At 39.0% G+C, this 18,833-nt stretch overlaps 1 protein-coding gene and 1 pseudogene across 20 annotated transcripts in view; both read right to left on the reverse strand.

Moving 5' to 3' along the window:
• The window catches only part of CCDC18 (coiled-coil domain containing 18), a 100,734-nt gene that overhangs the window by 12,632 nt on the left and 69,269 nt on the right, over nucleotides 1-18,833 (reverse strand). For all 20 annotated transcript variants that reach the window (XM_009247814.3, XM_063718530.1, XM_063718515.1 and 17 more), the window contains 4 exons: nucleotides 13,875-14,018; nucleotides 11,951-12,154; nucleotides 9,668-9,805; nucleotides 2,915-3,115 (listed from right to left, as the gene is read on the reverse strand). In XM_009247814.3, the coding sequence (XP_009246089.2) occupies nucleotides 2,915-3,115; nucleotides 9,668-9,805; nucleotides 11,951-12,154; nucleotides 13,875-14,018 (687 nt within the window). The remainder of the gene's footprint in view (nucleotides 1-2,914; nucleotides 3,116-9,667; nucleotides 9,806-11,950; nucleotides 12,155-13,874; nucleotides 14,019-18,833) is intronic.
• LOC100450038 (selenoprotein H pseudogene) lies at nucleotides 5,930-6,638 on the reverse strand (annotated as a pseudogene).

Here is an 18,833-nt window from a genome sequence, read left to right on the forward strand (position 1 = left end):
CATTTCCATTTAAGGTTAATATTGTTATGTGTGAATTTGATCCTATCATTATGATGTTAGCTGGTTATTTTGCTCGTTAGTTGATGCACTTTCTTCCTAGCATCGATGTTCTTTACAATTTGGCATGTTTTTGCAGTGGCTGGTACCAGTTGTTCCTGTCCATGTTTAGTGCTTCCTTCAGGAGTTCTTGTAAGGCAGGCCTGGTGGTGACAGAATCTCTCAGCATTTGCTTGTCTGTAAAGGATTTTATTTCTCCTTCACTTATGAAGCTTAGTTTGGCTGGATATGAAATTCTGAGTTGAAAATTCTTTTCTTTATGAATGTTGAATATTGGCCACCACTCTCTTCTGGCTTGTAGAGTTTCTGCTGAGAGATCTGCTGTTAGTCTGATGGGCTTCCCTTTATGGGTAACCCAACCTTTCTCTCTGGCTGCCCTTAACATTTTTTCCTTCATTTCAACATTGGTAAATCTGAAAATTATGTGTCTTAGGGTTGCTCTTCTCAGGGAGTATCTTTGTGTTGTTCTCGGTATTTCCTGAATTTGAATGTTGGCCTGCCTTGCTAGCTTGGGGAAGTTCTCCTGGATAATATCCTGAAGAGTGTTTTCCAACTTGGTTCCATTCTCCCCGTCACTTTCAGGTACATCAATCAGACGTAGATTTGGTCTTTTCACATAGACCCATATTTCTTGCAGGCTTTGTTTGTTTCTTTTTACTCTTTTTTCTCTAAACTTCTCTTCTCACCTTATTTCATTCATTTGAACTTCAATCACTGATACCCTTTCTTCCAGTTGATCAAATCGGCTACTGAAACTTGTGCATGTGTCACACACTTCTCGTGCCATGGTTTTCAGCTCCATCAGGTCATTTAAGGTCTTCTCTACACTGTTATTCTAGTTAGCCATTCGTCTAATCTTTTTTCAAGGTTTTTAGATTCCTTGCAATGGGTTCAAACATCCTCCTTTAGCTTGGAGAAGTGTGTTATTACCGACCTTCTGAAGCCTATTTCTGTCAACTCATCAAAGTCATTCTCCGTTCAGCTTTGTTCCATTGCTGGCGAGGGGCTGCAATCCTTTGGAGGAGAAGAGGCACTCTGGTTTTTAGAATTTTCAGCTCTTCTGCTCTGGTTTCTCCCATCTTTGTGGTTTTACCTAACTTTAGTCTTTGATGATAATGACCTACAGATGGGGTTTTGGTGTGGATGTCCTTTCTGTTGATGTTGATACTATTCCTTTCTGTTTGTTAGTTTTCCTTCTAACAGTCAGGTCCCTCAGCTGCAGGTCTGTTGGAGTTTTCTGGAGGTCCACTCCAGACCCTGTTTGCCTGGGTATCACCAGCGGAGGTTGCAGAATAGCAAATATTGCTGCCTGATCCTTCCTCTGGAAGCTTCATCTCAGAGGGGCACCCGGCTGTATGAGGTGTCAGTCAGCCCCTACTGGCAGGTGTTTCCCAGTTAGGCTACATGGGGGTCAGGGACCCACTTGAGGAGGCAGTCTGTCCGTTCTCAGAGCTCAAACTGCATGCTGGGAGAACCACTGCTCTCTTCAGAGCCATCAGACAGGGACGTTTAAGTCTGCAGAAGTTTCTGCTGCCTTTTGCTCAGCTATGCCCTGCCCCCAGAGGAGTCTAGAGAGGCAGGCAGGCCTCGTTGAGCTGCGGTGGGCTCCACCCAGTTCGAGCTTCCCAGCCGCTTTACCTACTCAAGCCTCAGCAATGGCAGATGCCCCTTCCCCAGCCCAGGCTACCACCTTGCAGTTTGATCTCGGACTGATGCACTAGCAGTGTGCAAGGCTCTGTGGGTGTGGCACCCGCCGAGCCAGGCACAGGATATAATCTCCTGATGTGCCATTTGCTAAGATGGTTGGAAAAGTGCAGTATTAGGGCAGGAGTGTCCCGATTTTCCAGGTATTGTCTGTCACTGCTTCCCTTGGCTAGGAAAGGAAAATCCTCCAACCCCTTGTGCTTTCTGGGTGAGGTGATGCCCCGCCCTGCTTCGGCTCACCCTCCGTGGGCTGCACCCACTGTCCAACCAGTTCCAGTGAGATGAACCAGGTACCTCAGTTGGAAATGCAGAAATCACCCGTCTTCAGCATTGACCATGCTGGGAGCTGCAGACTGGAGCTGTTCCTATTTGGCCATCTTGGAACCCATCCCCGATTTACATGATTTTTAAGTGGCTAGAGTGCCAATTTTTTGTTGTAAATCCTACATTCACATTCTTAAAATCACAATTAACAAAACAGTTGTAGAGGTGGCACAGAATAGGACTGTACACAGCTGCAGTCTTTTTCTTTTTCCTCTTCTGCATTATCTAGCCATAATTGATATGTGGTATCTCATATAAGTAGTATTTTATTTAAGTTAGTTTAACACATAACTTTTACAATTAAATATAGTACACTGAATACATTAAATTAATTCAACTTTTTCTTAAGACTCAAAGAAGGTCACTGTTGTGAACGTAATTGTAGTGAGCCATAATATAATGATGCCTTCATGGCTCTCAAAAAATTGTCTTTGCCCTTGTTGACCTCAAGTGATCTGCCCACCTCAGCCTCCTGAAGTGCTGGGAATACAGGATTGAGCCACCACGCCTGGCCTACTTTATGATTTTAAAAGAACTTTGCTGATTTTGAAAAATGCTTCTACTTTTTTTTAGGTACATCAAGTATAAAACCCTCTAAACATTATGATTAGATGAGTTTATATTTGAACATTTATAAATTATATCTTCTATGGTAATAAGATGTACATCATCTTAATAATTTCCTAAATTCAACATCTTCTAAATAAAATGCTTTTTATTCAAACAGGCCAATATTTGGTCATATAGTCCTCTATAAACTACAAAGACAGGTAAGTCAGACATTTACATTTTTATAGATATGCTTTATTACTTTTATATGTTTACTTACTTTAGTAAGTAATGCTTCATTTGCAGCTTCAATTACTTCATTCCTATCTTGGACTTGTTGATGCAAATTGCTTACAGTATCCTGAGCTTCTTCTAATTCCAGTTTTGCCTTCTCTAACTGTTCATTTAGTTGCTGAACAGAAGTCTTTTGAGAGTCAGCAGAAATCTTCCACTTTGCATGGTTCTCTTGATGTGAAATCATCTATATAGCCCCAGAATTGGAAAAGAAAAAAATAAAAAAATAGAATGAAACTGGATTCGACAACAGTCTAATGCTTTCTACTTTTATTTACTTTTTCTTTAAAAAAAGTAAATTCTGTTTATAGTTACAAACATCTGATTTCTCAACGAATACTAGAGGAAAAAGGGAGAAAAGGAATCCATAATCTTCAACTTACTTAAGAACTTAATTAACCAAATGCAATGGATTCTATTTGGGCACTGATCTGAACAAATAAACTATAAAGACATTTTTGAGACAATTGGGGAAATGTGAACAATGATTGGGTATTTGATGATATTAAGGAGTCACTGTCAATTTTTAAGTGTGATAATGGTATTGTGGTTCTGTTCCAAAAAATAGCCCTTATCTTTTAGAGCTATGTTATGGTTTGGCTGCGTATGCCCACCCAGGCTTCATCTTGAATTGTAATTACTGTATGTCGAAGGAGCAACCTGGTGGGAGGTGATTGGGTCATGGGGATGGTTTCACCCATGCTGTTCTCATGATAGTGAGTTCTCATGAGATCTGATCGTTTAAAAGTGTGACACTTCCCCTCTTGCTCTCTGTCTCCCACCACCATGTAAGACATGACTTGCTTCCCCTTCTGCCATAATTGTAAGAATTGTAATTTTCCTGAGGCCTCCCCAGCCATGTGGAACTGTGAGTCAATTAAACCTCTTTTCTTTATAAATTACCCTGCAACTGTCACCGTTCTCCAGACCCCAGAATGGTAGATCCAGCGACAGCCCTTGCACCTTCACCTGGAAAAGCCTCAGGCACTCACACCAGCCCTAAGACTGTGTAATTTATAAGGAAAAGAGGTTTAATTGACTCACAGTTTTTATAGCAGTGTGAAAATGGACTAATAACAGAAAACTGGTATCAGAATAGTGGGGTACTACTATAAAGATAACCTGAAAATGTGGAAGTGACTTTGGAACTGGGTAATGGGCAGAGGTTAGAACAGTTTGGAGGAATCAGAAGACAGGAAGATGTGAGAAAGTTTGGAACTTCCTACAGACTTGTCAAATGGTTTTGACCAAAATGCTGATAGTGATATGGACAATGAAGTGCAAGCTCAGGTGGTCTCAGATGGAGATGAGAAACTTATTGGAAACTAGAGGATCTTGCTACGTTTTAGCAAAGAGACCAGTGGCATTTTGCCCCCACCCTAGAGATCTGTGGAACTTTGAAGTTGAGAGAGATGATTTAGGGTCTCTGAGAGAAGAAATTTTTAAGGATTCAAGAGGTGATCTGGCTTTTGTGAAAGTGTACAGTCATACGCATTCACAAAGAGATGATCTGAAATTGGAACTTATGTTTAAAAGGGAAGCAGAGCGTAAAAGTTAAAAAAAAATTGCAGCTTGGCCATGTGGTAGAAAAGAAAAACCCATTTTATGGGGAGAAATTCAAGCTGGCTGCAGAAATCTTCTTAAGTAATGAGGAGCTAAATATTGCCAAGACAATGTGGAAAATGTCTCCAGGCCATTTCAGAGATCTTCAAGGAAGCGCCTCCCATCACAGGCCTGGATATCTAGGAGGAAAAAATGGTTTTGTGGTCCAGGCTCAGAGCCCCACTGCTCTGTGCAGCCTCAAGACGGGGTGACCTGTATTGCAGTTGCTTCAGCTCCACCCATGGCTAAAAGGGGTCAAGGTACAGCTCAGACCATTGCTTCAGAGGGTGCAAGCCCTACACCTTGGGAGCTTCCATGTGGTGTTAAGTCTGCAGGTGCACAGAAGACAAGAGTTGAGCTTTGGGAGGCTCTGCCTAGATTTCAGAGGATGTGTGGAAATGCCTGGAAGTCCAAGCAGAAGTCTGCTGTGGAGGTGGAGCCCTCATGGAGAACCTCTACTAAGGCAGTACAGAGGAGAAATGTGAGGTTGGAGCCCCCACACAGAGTCTCCACCAGGGCACTGGGTAGTGGAGCTGTAAGAAGAGGGCCACCATTCTCCAGACCCCAGAATGGTAGATCCACCAACAGCTTGCACTGTGCACCTGGAAAAGCCCCAAGCACTCAACGCCAGCCCGTGAAAACAGCCACAGGGGCTGTGCCCTGCAGAGCCACAGGGGTGGAGCTGCCCAAAACTTTGAGAGTCCACCCCTTGCATCAGCGTACCTTGGATGTGAGACATGGAGTCAAAGGAGATTATTTTGGAGCTTTAACATTTAATGACTGCTCCACTGGGTTTCCGATTTGCATGGGCCTTGCAGCCTCTTTGTTTTGGCCAATTTTTCCCATTTGGAAGGGGAACATTTACCCAATGCCTGTACCCCCATTGTATCTTGGAAGTAACTAACTTGTTTTTTATTTTATAGGCTCATAGATGGAAGGCTTGTCTCAGATAAGACTTTGGACTTGGACTTTTGGGTTAATGCTGGAATGAGTTAAGACTTTGGGGTTCTGTTGGGAAGGCATGATTGTGTTTTGAAATGTGAGAAGGACATGAGATCTGGGAGGGGCCAGGGTTGGAATGATATGGCTTGGCTCTGTGTCCCCACCCAAATCTCATCTTGAATTGTAATCCTCACGTGTGGAGGAAGGTACCTGGTGGGAGCTGATTGGATCATGGGGGTGGTTCCCCCAAGCTGTTCTCATGATAATAAGTTCATTCTCATGAGATCTGATGGTTTAAAAGTGTGGCATTTCCACACACTCTCTCTCTCCTGCTGCCATGTAAGACATGCCTTGCTTTCCCTTAACCTTCTGTCATGATTGTAAGTTTCCCGAGGTGTCCCCAGCCATGTGAAACTGTGAGTTAATTAAACCTCTTTTCTTTATAAATTACCCAGTCTCAGGTATTTTTTTTTTTTTAAACTTTATTTCAACTTTTATTAAACCAAATCCAGTAACTTTTACAATGCCTTACTAGAGGGTTGCCTCATAACTGAACCTTCATTTCTGGCGGGGAAGAAACCATGGCTTCAGGCACATGACTGAAGTTTGGCCATGTTCCATCATTAACGTTCCAACATCACCAGGGACACAAAGCTCAGCATGAGGACTTCTACCCAAATCTCCCTACGACAGGTACTTCTTCAACTTTTCCACCACCTCTTGAGGCTCAGGGAATTTGAGTTTGCGTGGGGGCCCCTTCTTAATGCCAGTCCAGAGCTCCACACTGCTGCCGTCCGGGCGCAGCAGCGTCACCTCGAAGCTGCCCCTCCGGGGCTTCGTCGGGTTCACCTTTACTGGAAGCTCTGGGGCCTCCAGGCACAGCACCTGGCTCAGGGCCGCGGCGTTGCGCCCATAGACGCGTCAGCTAGTGCAATGCTCGATAACAACGGTCGCCTCCTCCATTCCCTCCCCGCCGTTCGTCAGCTTCTCTCGCTTCTCGGCTACGGCGACCACTGTGGCCTCAGCCTTACACTTCCTCCCGCGGGGAGCCATGGCGCCTAGAGCCCGGCCGAGAATGCAGCGGGACTGGTGGGTGGGGCGCGGAGACGCGGCCACTGAGCGGGAACTGGGCAGCGAAGAGCGCAGCCCGGAAGCTCCGCTCCTACCCAGTCTCTGGTATTTCTTTATAGCAGTGTGAAAATGGACTAATGGACTAATGGAAAATGAACTAATACAAGATACTTATTGAATATAGAATAATTATGTCTACATAGTTATTTACAGATGAAATAATTATATCTAAAATTTGCTTCAAATAATATGTGAATATGGGGGATGGGTTGCGAATGGGTTTAACATTTATGTTAAACTCCATTCAAGGGAATTTGGTAACATTTTTGTGGGTGATTGGTGGGGCTTGTGGGGACCATGTCTTGCTTAGATTGGTGGGGCTTGTGGGGACCATGTCTTGCTTAAATACATTTAGAATCATATCTCTTTGAAAGCATTGTGCTTTCAAAGGTTAAAGGTATGTTGACACACTTCCGAGAATGCTTAGGACTGTCTAGGTTTTATGCCTGGTACCCTCATGTAATTACTATAGCATTCCTTTTCATTCTCAAAAGTATTCTCTTTTAGATAAAGAAAATGTTCAATGTATTTATGGATGAAATAAATTGGCTATGCATTGATAATTATTAACGTTCAAAAATAAATATAAGAGGATGTATACTATTTATACTATTCTATTTTTACATATATTTAAATTTTTCATAATTAAAGGTTAAAACAATCTCATTCTCCTCCAATAAGTCAGGAGTTTTATATTTATTATTAAGTGATTTTCTGACAATTTGGAAACCTATATATTAAAAAATACGGTTGATCTCGAACTAGAAATACCATTTGACCCAGCCATCCCATTGCTGGGTATATACCCAAAGGATTATAAATCATTCTACTACAAAGACACATGCACACGTATGTTTACTGCGGCACTATTCACAATAACAAAGACTTGGAACCAACCCAAATGTCCATCAATAATAGACTGGATAAAGAAAATGTGGCACATATACACCATGGAATACTATGCAGCCATAAAAAAGGATGAGTTCATGTCCTTTGCAGGGACATGGATGAAGCTGGAAACCATCATTCTCAGCAAATTATCACAAGAACAGAAAACCAACCACCACATGTTCTCACTCATAAGTGGGAGTTAAACAATGAGAACACATAGACCTAGGGAGGGGAACATCACACACTGGGGCCTGTTGGGTGTTGGGGGATTAGGGGAGGGATAACATTAGGAGAAATACCCAATGTAGGTGACAGGTTGATCGGTACAGCAAACCACCATGGCATGTGTATACCTATGTAACAAAACTGCATGTTCTGCACATGCACCCCAGAATTTAAAGTACTAAAAAAAAAAAAAGAAAAAATACTTTTAAAGTATAATAAAAAAAACTGTTAAAAATTATTGATCCTCTTTTCTAGCTCTCTATTACTTTAATACCATATCCTCTCATTTTTATATTCAAACAACATATATATTTTAAAAGTAAATTTTTGTCAACTTCCAAACAGGTAAAAATATATACTTCAATATTATAGACAAAATATTAGTATCAAATACTAAATAGTAATATTAAATATTAAAATGCAGTGGCATGTACTTATTTTTTTTTTTAAGACGGAGTTTCACTCTTGTCATGCAGGCTTGACTGCAATGGCACGATCTTGGCTCACTGCAACCTCTGCCTCCCAGGTTCAAGCAATTCTCCTGCCTTAGCCTCCTGAGTAGCTGGGATTACAGGCATGTGCCACCAAGCCCAGCTAATTTTTGTATTTTTAGTAGAGATGGGGTTTTGCCATGTTGGTCAGGCTGGTCTCGAACTCCTGACCTCAAGCAATCCACCTGCCTTGGCCTCCCAAAGTGCTGGGATTACAGGTGTGAGCCACCATGCCCGGTTGGCATGTGCTTTTACTCCCAGCTACTTAGAGGCTGAGGGGGAAGGGTTATCTGAGCTCTGGAATTTGAGGCCAGTCTGAGCAACACAGACCTCATCTCTTTTTAAAAAAGATAGCAATACTGAACTAATTTTACAATTAATTTTATGTATAATCTATTTATAATTTCAGGTGGCTTATAAAACTAAAAGAAAAAATTGGATAATTATACTTAAAAACAGAACAGAGGCCATATAATGAAAGTGTAATGAATAGTTAAGGGCAAACACTTGAGAGCGCCTAATTATTACTGATAGTTATTAAGTTGAGCTGTTAATAACAATTATATAATTATGCTGAGTCCAACAGCATTCATTCAGGTTTGTCTCTAAAGATCAAAGGTTGCAAATTCTTAGCCTTAGGATTAGATTCAGCTTGTAAATATGTTTTGTTTGGCAGGCACAATGCTTTCAAAGAGATATGATTCTAAATGTATTTAAGCAAGACATGGTCCCCACAAGCCCTACCAATCACTCACAAAAATGTCACCAAACTCCCTTGAATGGAGTTTAACATAAATATTTGCAACCCTTGCCATATTAGAAAAAACGCTTTATTAGCACTAAACATAAGTAATTTATTTAAATCATATACAGAGATTTTGGGTAATATCTTTAAATGTAGTTTTTAAAAAGATGAAAAATGCTATTCTAGTTAATAATACTGCCCATTTCTGTGAAGGCTCAAGACATGCTGATAGATAAAAAGGCTCTAGTATTATCTCTCTAGCTAAGTTATTATAAGAAGAAATGTTGAAAATTGCAAAGCGTTATAGAGTTACATCACATGAAAAGGTTTATATCAGTTATTAAATACTTCCAGTTAATCTTTTACAAATGCTATTTTATAATTTATATATTAATTCATTTAATATTCACCACAGTTCTATGAGGTAGATACTATTATTATATCCAATTTAGACAGAGGTTAAGTAACTTACCCAAGGTGATACAGGTGGCTCTGTGGTGAGCTAGGGTTTAGAACCAGGTTGCCTGGCTCAGGAATTCAAGCTGTTAACCCACAATATATTAAAGTGAAAGCTGTATGTTTAGGCTACCAGAAATGAAGACTACAATGCATTATTCAATAATGAACACTTAAGAGCTGGACTCATACTTTTGTCCAGATAGGTCAACCTACTTTAGTGGGCACTATCAAAACAAATTAAATTTTTCTTTACCTCCATATGATAAGCTTCTTTGAGAGATTCTACTTCTGCTGACAATTTCTTGATCTCTGCTTGCATTCTTGCTTCTAAATGAGCTTCACGTACTTTAGAAGCCCCCAGTTCTTCAGCTAAATGGTTTCCATGAGCATCCTTAAAAATGACATATTGAGTAAAAGCTATAAAACTTGTTTATTTGGTTATTATAGCTAAACTAATACAGTGCATTTTTGGAAGTAGTTTTTTATATTACATAAACACAGACACAGTTAACTTACTAAATAGTATGCTTTAAAATCTAGACATTTCAGAGACTATTAATGGGAGAGTATTCATATAATTGTTTGCTGTCATCATAAAATAGATGTTCACTAACCAATGCTTTCTATAAAATGAACTATTAATAATAACCACAGGACACTGAACTCTGGCAGATAACAGTCTACTGCTAGGTATGCCTGTATATTTTTGCTCACTATATATATTGTCTATCAAGAGTCAGTTGTGTTTTTATTCAAACTTATTTATGCTAATTTAGCTAACTGTGCTTGTAATTTTAATTGTGTAATTTTATTATAGATTATGAACACGATGAAATAAGCAAATGCAAAGTTTTTATCCAAAAACTAAGTTATATGTTTTGAACCAGCTCAATGAGTAAGTCATGAACATTTTGCTATCCAATTAGAAGCACTCAAAATTGTTATAAAATATGGTAGGAGGTCCCATAAAAATATAACATGTTATAGTCTGGTTCACTTACAAATGTCTTTTAATTAATTATTTTAATTAATGTCTTTTAATTAATTCTTCCTCCACTTTAAAGAAAGCAAAATTGGAAAGTATAGATGATGGAATATAGTGTGGTGAAAGACCAGGTAGGATTCTAGTTATGTGAGAAAGACTAGGTAGAATTCTAATCAAATGACTCATACAAAAAGAACCAAGGTTTGGCCCTACATCAAAGGAAAAACATATCAATATATATTTGGTTTTGGATTAAAATATAATATTTAAAACACTGTCAATTAAAAAATTCCTAACTTTAATTCACTTTTTAAAGTGAGCTTAGCTTATCAAATAAAAACCAATTGTACTATACTTTGACACTACTGATAAAGGCAGAAATGAGATAAAAGTAGATGGCTTTCCTTTTCCTAGAACCCCAAATGTATAATATATCTCTAATAAACATTCTCTATGTATGCTTTACTGGTCTAACCATCCAGAAATGTGAATAACAACATAGGTAGCCTTAACCAAAATTAAAGGTAAAAATATTTTAATTCAATTCCTATGGAATTGAATTAAACCATGGAAACTACAATGGAAAGCAGAATTTTTTTTTTTTTTTGCAACGTCAATAAACACATTTTTCTTAAAGTCTAAATAACCCAACTATACCAATGTAAATATTTTTAAGCCAAGTAGTTAACTTCCTACCAAATACTGGAAAAATAAAATTTATATTAGTACTCTTGCTTTTTAAAAGCACTTTACCTCCAAGTTACTTTATCAACCAAGGGTTTTGAACTACAGGTTTCCTAAAAGTTACAAATTTACATAGTTACAAATTTGGATAGTTTTCATGCTTTTTTTTTTTTTGAGATGGAGTCTTCTTCTGTCGCCCAGGCTAGGGTGCAGTGGCACGACCTCAGCTCACTGCAACTTCTGCCTTCGGGGTTCAAGCTATTTGCCTGCCTCAGCCTCCTGAGTAGCTGGGACTACAGGTGCCTGCCATCATGCCTGGCTAATTTTTTTTTTGTATTTTTAGTAGAGATGGTGTTTCACCATATTGGCCAGGCTGGTCTCGAACTCCTGACCTTGTTATCCGCCCACCTCAGCCTCCCAAAGTACTGGGATTACAGGTGTGAGCCACCGTGCCAAGCCAATAGTTTTCATTTTTAAAAGTCACTACAAATGTAAAAATTTTTACTCAAAAAAGATTAGCTTTATTTTTTCTTCAAGTAAGAGCTTGAACTCACTTAAAAGTCTACAAGTGCTTTATCACTCAATTTGAGAACTAGTTTAGCCAAAACTCAGTTCTGAAGGACTTCCTGGTTATATTACAAAGTTATCTATATATAATACAGTTCATTATTTTCTAAAATTGTGGTAAAATATACACAAAATTGACCATTTTAACCATTTTTAAGTGTATAATTCGGTGGGATTAAGTACATTCACACTGTTGTGCAGATACAGTTCATTTTTGCAAGAACTATATTCTACAGTTCAAAAAAAATGCTAATATTTGTAAGATTTCAGATACATAAGATTATTTAAAATAGGGATTACTTTCTCTTTAGAGAGTTGCTTTATATCCTCCAGTTCACTAGAGAGCCTTTCTATTTCTCTCTGTGCTTGGACTTGCTGACGACGAGCCTCTGCCAATTCTGTATGAGAGTTCTGCACCTGCTCCCGGGTCAGCCTCAATTCTTGCCCCAAATCTATGGCCTCCTTGTACTGAGTGGCAATGTACTGTTCTTGCTCTTTCATAACCTGAAAAGCATAAGGTATTTGTAGGTTTCAGAATGAAATATATAGATAACCTATTTCTTATTCTGATTTTGCTTAATAAGTAAATTTCCCCCTTTCAACTAAATCCTTTAACATACAATGAGTATGTTAAAATTTAACATACAATGAGTATCACCCACTGTGAAACTGATATTCAAGAAAAAAAATCTAATAAGAAAATGACAAAAATACCATAATTGGGACTCTTACTGATATATATTACATGACTGTAACATACACAAGCCATATAATCTTTTATCATTTTGAATGTAACATTTATGACAGAAAACATAAAGAGAAAAGAGAAGTTAACATTTGATTATCTATGTCAAAGACAGAGAATATATTGGTATAGATAATTAAAATCCACCATTTAATCCACACAGCTGGGTTAAGGTCTTACTCTCTGTGAAAGTAAAACTTGTCACTGGGGCTGCTACTCCCACTGAAATGGTTTTATATTACTCAAATAAATTTCTAATAAAGTTTTCCTCCCCCTCCTCCCCACTCCCCCTCCCCCACTCCTTCTTCTTCCTCCTCTTCTTCTTCCTCTTCTTCCTCTTCCTCCTCTTCTTCCTCTTCTTCTTCTTCGTTTGGTACAGGCTCCTGCTCTGTTGCCCAGGTTGGAGGGCAGCGGCATGATCACAAATCACTGCAGCCTTGACCTCCCAGGCTCAAGCAATCCTCCCATCTCAGCCTCCCAAGTAGCTGGGACCACAGGCTTGCATCACCACACCTAGCTAGTTTTTTAATGTTTTTGTAGAGACAGGGGTCCCACTGCTACGATGCCCAGGCTGGTCTTGAATTTCTGGGCTCAAATGATCCTGCCAACTTGGCCTCCCAAAGTGCTGGGATTATAAGTGTGAGTCATCGTGCCTGACCCTAAATTCACTTTTTAAAAAAGCAAGTGGAGGAATGAATTCATCAGTCAACACACATGCATACTGATGATATGAAGTCATCAAACTTCATCTGGCAACTCAGTGCACTTGGTCTCAATGTACAATTATTTACTTATCCATTCTTTTGATGGAGTTCCTAATAGACAAAACACTGTATCTTATTAATAGCTTACTCTTTGGCTGGGTACGGTAGCTCACGCCTGTAAACCCAGCACTTTGGGAGGCCGAGGCAGGTGGATAACAAGGTCAGGAGTTCAAAACCAGCCTGGCCAATATGGTGAAACACCGTCTCTACTAAAAATACAAAAATTAGCCAGGCGTGGTGGCAGGCGCCTGTAATCCCAGCTACTCGGGAGGCTGAGGCAGGAGAATCACTGGAACCCGGAAAGCACAGGTTGCAATGAGCCAAGATTGCACCACTGCACTCCAGCCTGGGCAACAGAGAGAGACTCAGTGTCAAAAAAAAAAAAAAAGCTGACTCCCCAATTCTATTACATAGCAGTTTCTCAATAAATATTTGTCAACCAAATAAGCATATATTGTAGATTTACTATATGAAAGATACCATGCAAAGGCCTGTATACAGAGATAAATAAGACACTGTCTTTGCCTATACCTAGACCATCAGAAAAATATTTTAAAAGGTCAAAGAAACTAACAGGTTTCTGGCACAAAAAACTAGCCTAAAAACAGTTATGGCACAGTTTCTGTATATTAAAACCAACCAGTTTAAAACATAAAGATTCATTTCACTCAACAGAGACTACCACTTGTTCCTTAGGTGGAAATAATTTGCTTACACTCTCCATTTCTTTCATCCTTTGTTGTGTTCTTTCGATTTCTTTTTTCAGTTGACTTATCTCCTGTTCATTTTGTAGCATTATAAACTCTTTTTCTCGAAGCTGTTCTTTAGCATTTTGTAATTTGTCATTCAAACTTTCTATCTGAATTTTAAACAGATAAGCAGTATCAGTAAAACTAATGAAATGTAATTTAATCAATGCTGTGTTCCAAGTAAGTCAAGCTTTAAACACTCATATCTAAAAGCAAAATATAAATAGGTTAAGGCAATCGTATCCTGGAAATAAGCACAAAAATTCTTGTTCTTGGACATTACCAGAAAGGCAGAATAGAGGGTAACCCACTCATATTCCCCCACAACAACAGGAATCCTGCACCCTCTCAGACTTCACCACTATAAAATGTATCTATGTAACCAAAACTACTTGTACCCCAAAAGCGATTGAAATTTAAAAAATTAAAATAAATAAAAGTAGAAGTTGTATTCTACCATTATATTAAATAGAGAAGACTTTTTTGTTTTTGTTTTAGCTTATAGAAGTCTGTAAATTACAAAATGAAAATTGTGTCTTCACCCCAGTCTCTCAACAATACCTAGAGGTAAATAAACACTGTTAATTAAAATAAAATAAATAAAATAAAATAAAATAAGAATCCTGCACCTTTCCATAGTCAAAAGTCTCTTTGCAGGAGCCTCAGGATTCAGGTAGGAATTTGTGAAATCCTGGTAGAGACGAAGACGTGGGAGGGTTATTTTGAGAGCACAGACAGAAACCCAGGTGGCTGATATGCCAAACTTGCTTCTGGGTTCAAGCCTGGAAACAGCCCACGTCCCCAAGGGACTTGGCTACAGCCCCATTTGGCCTTGAGCCTACAAGCACAACCATCTGAAAAGGGGTCCATAAGGAATCATGCATACTAGTGCCTTAGTGGAAAGGCTCTCTCCCTGCTGACATCAGTCTCAGCAGTGAACTGGAAAGTTGCCTGGTGACTCTGCTCCAACTCCCCTCAGCTGAGGTCCCAGCTCAGAGCTGCTCACACACAGACCCAAAGGGAAACCTGTCCTTATCCTGCCACCTAGGAGCCTCCTTGAAAGGCTTGCCAACCTCTGTCCCAGAGCAGATCCCAAGGGGACCCAGTCTCAGCTCCAACTCTCCTGCTGCAATCAGGGAACTATCCCGTCTGTGCAGGGACTTGCTGGGAGATGCATGCACCTCTGAAATAATGAGATAGGCTCTCCAGCCTCTGTCCCACAGCAGATGCTAAAGGGGTTAAATCTCAGCTCCAGCACCTCCCACTGCACACAGGGAACTATTCCATCTGAGCTGAGACCTGCTGGCCCTGTCTGGGCCAACAAGATAGTTTCTCCAGCCTCCATCCCACAGCAGATGCCAAGGGGGCCCAGTCTCAACTCTAGCTCCTCACACTATCATTGGGGAAATATCCTGTGAAGGAGCTTGCTGGGCTATGTGTGCCCCTCTGAGGTGAGAGTGGGCTCTCCAGCCTTCATTCCACAATATACCCCAAGAAGGCCAGTCTCAACTCCAGCCCCTCTCATTGCAACTAGAGACTCATCCCACCTGTCAAAAGATTTGCTGGGAAACATGCCCATCTGGGCCACCAGGACAGCCTTCTGGACCTGGGTCCCTGGCAAGCATTCCCACAGCCTTAGTACGCAACTTGAACCTTTCCCAGGTCCATGTGGGCCGGAAAGCCATGTCAACCTTGAAGCCCTCGTAAGACCTGCAGCAAGCCTGGATGTAGATCATTCTCTAGTGTTCAACAGCTGCAGTGATCACAGCCTCAGGGAACACAAAAGCCAGTTTTCTTAAATTCCTGGAAGAGCCTCCCAAAAAGGACAAGCACAAACTAACCCAGACTGCAAAGACTAAAATAAATACCCAGTCCCTGAATATGCAGATGTCATTGCATATCTACAAGTATCAAGAACACTGAAAGAAATACAACCTTACCAAATGAACAAAATTAGGCACCAGAGAGTAACCCTGAAGTGATGGAGATGTGTGATCTCTCAAAGAACTGAAAATAGGTATTTTAAGGAAGTTCAACAAACTCTAAGAAGATGCAGGGAATCAATTGAGAAATTTATCAAAAAAATTTAACAGAATAAAATAATTTTTAAAAAATCAAACAAAAATTTTGGAGCTGAAAAATACAATAAATGAAGTGAAAAATGAAATAAAGAGCATCAACAGCAGAATGAGTCAAACAGAATCAGTGAGCTTGAAGATGGACTATTTGAAAGTATATAATCAGAGCTGAGGACCACCTGTAATCCCAGATACTCAGTAGGCTGAGAGGATCGCTTGAGCCCAGGAGTTTGAGACCAGACTGAGTCACACAGTGAAACTCCATCACTTAAAATAATTTTTTTTTTAATTAGCCAGGTGTGGCGGCATGCACCTGTAATCCCGCTACTCACAATGCGCAAGTGGGAGAATTCTTTGAGCCCAGGTGGTCAAGGCTACATTGAGCTATGATTGTGCCACTGCACTCCACCTCTGGGTAACAGATACCCCATGTTAGTTAGTTAGTTAGTTAATTAGTTTGATAGATAGATAGATAGATAGATAGATAGATAGATAGATAAATAGACTACACAGTGAGAGGAGGAAAAAAGGAATAAAAAGGAATAAACAAAGCTTATGGGATCTTTGGGAAAACATCAAAAGAGCAAGTATTTGAATTATTGGAGTTAAAAAGGGAACTGAGAAAGACAAAGGGGTAGAAAGCTTTTTTAAAGAAACAACAGAAAAATTTCCAAACCTGAGGAAAGATATAAGTATGCAGGTATAAAGAGGTCAAAGATTGCTAACCAGATTAAACCCAAATAATAACACCCTAAGACATATTATAATGAAACTCTCAAAGATCAAAGACAAACACAGGATCCTGAAAGCAGTGAGAGAAAAGAAGCAAATAATATATAAGGAAGATCCAATATGCCTGGTAGCAGACACCTCAGCAGAAATTTACAGACCAGGAGGGAGTAAGATGACATACTCAGTGTTGAACAAAAAAAAACCTGTCAATCATGAATACCGTGCCAAGCAGAGTTATCCTTCAGAAATGAAGAAGAGACACTTTCCCAAACAAAAGCTGAGGAAATTTATCCCTACTAGACCTGTCCTACAAGAAATGCTAAAGGGAATACTTCAAACTTAAAAGAAAAACAGCCACTAATGTGACTGTTATACCAACACTGAAATCATGGTGTGTAAACCACTTATATCTTTAGTAAGAAGACTAAAAGGCAAAATTATTAAAAATAATAATTACAACAATTTATTCAGAGATAGGCAATATAACAATTTAATTAGAATACCAAAAATTCAAAATGTGGAAGGAGAAGGAGATTAAAGTATACAAGTTTTTACTTTTTTTTGTTTTTGCTATGACAGTTAAGTTGGTATCAGTTTTTGATAACTTGTTATAACAATAGGATGTTTTGTATAAGTCTCACCACAAAGCAAAAACCTGTGAGAGATAAACTAAAAATAAACAGCAACCAATTAATCATACTACCAGAAAAAATCATTTAACCACAATGAAAGACAGTAAGTGGGAAAGAAAGGGAGGAGTTACAAAACAACTAAGAAACAAGTAACAGAAAGGCACAGATCCTTACCTATTAATAATAACATTGAATGTAACTGGACTAAATTTTCCATTTAAAACACATAGAGTGGGTGAATGGATTAAAAAACAAACCCAACTATATGCTTCCTAAAAGAAATTCACTTCATAAAGACACACATAGACTAAAAGTAAAAGAATGTAAAAAGATATTCCATTCAAATGGAAATCAAAAGAGCAGAAATAGCTATACTTAGACAAAACAGACTACAGATCAAAGACAGTAAAAAGAGACAAAGAAGGCCAGTATATAATAATAAATGTGTCACGCTAGCAAGAGGATATAAAAATTATAAATATCTATGCACCCAGGCATATAAAGCTCCCGAGTATATAAAGCAAACATTAATAGATCTCAAGGGACAAATAGGTGCAATAAAACAACAGACAGGGACTTCAATACCCCACTCTCAGTAATGGACAGATTGTCCAGATTAAAAAAATCAACAAAGAAACATCAGAGTTCAACTACAAACTAGGCCAAGGAGGCATTTTGTAACTGACATTTACAGAACATTTCATCCACTGTTGCTGAATACATATTCTTTTTTTTCTCTCTTTTTTGACAGGGTCTCACTCTGATGCCCAGGCTGGAGTGCAGTGGCACAATCATAGCTCACTGCAGCCTCGACCTCCTGGGTTCAAGTGATCCTCCAGCCTCAGCCTCCCAAGTAGCTGGGACTACAAGTGCTCATCATCACACCTGGCTAATTTTTTTTCACTTTTTGTAGAGACAGGGTCCCACTATGTTGCCCAGGCTCACATTCTTATCTGCACATGGAATATTATCCAGAATACATAAACATGTTAGGCCACAAAATAAGTCTGATCATATTTTAAAAGGTAGAAATCCTATCAAATATATTATCTAACCACTATGGAATAAAAATAGAAATCAATAATAAGAGGAACTTTAGAAATTATATAAATACATAAAATGTAAACAACATGCACCTGAATGAACAAAGGGTGAGTGAAGAAATTTAAAAAAAAATTTTAATGTCTTGAAACAAATAAAAATGGATATACAACATAACAAGACCTACGGGCTACTGTGAATGCAGTACCAAGAGGAAAGTTTATAGCAATAACTGCTTATATCAAAAAAATACAAAAATTTCAAACAAACAATGCACCTAAAGGTGCATGTTAAAATTAAAAGCATTATTGAAAATATTATTGGACATATTACTGAAAATGATGCTTTTAGAATTGCATTGAGAATATATTTTATAGGATTTCTACCTTTAAAAATTTGATGAGACTTATTTTGTGGCCTAACATATTATATATTCTGGATA

This window comes from Pongo abelii, chromosome 1 (genome assembly GCF_028885655.2).
Source record: "Pongo abelii isolate AG06213 chromosome 1, NHGRI_mPonAbe1-v2.0_pri, whole genome shotgun sequence".
Taxonomy (NCBI): domain Eukaryota; kingdom Metazoa; phylum Chordata; class Mammalia; order Primates; family Hominidae; genus Pongo; species Pongo abelii.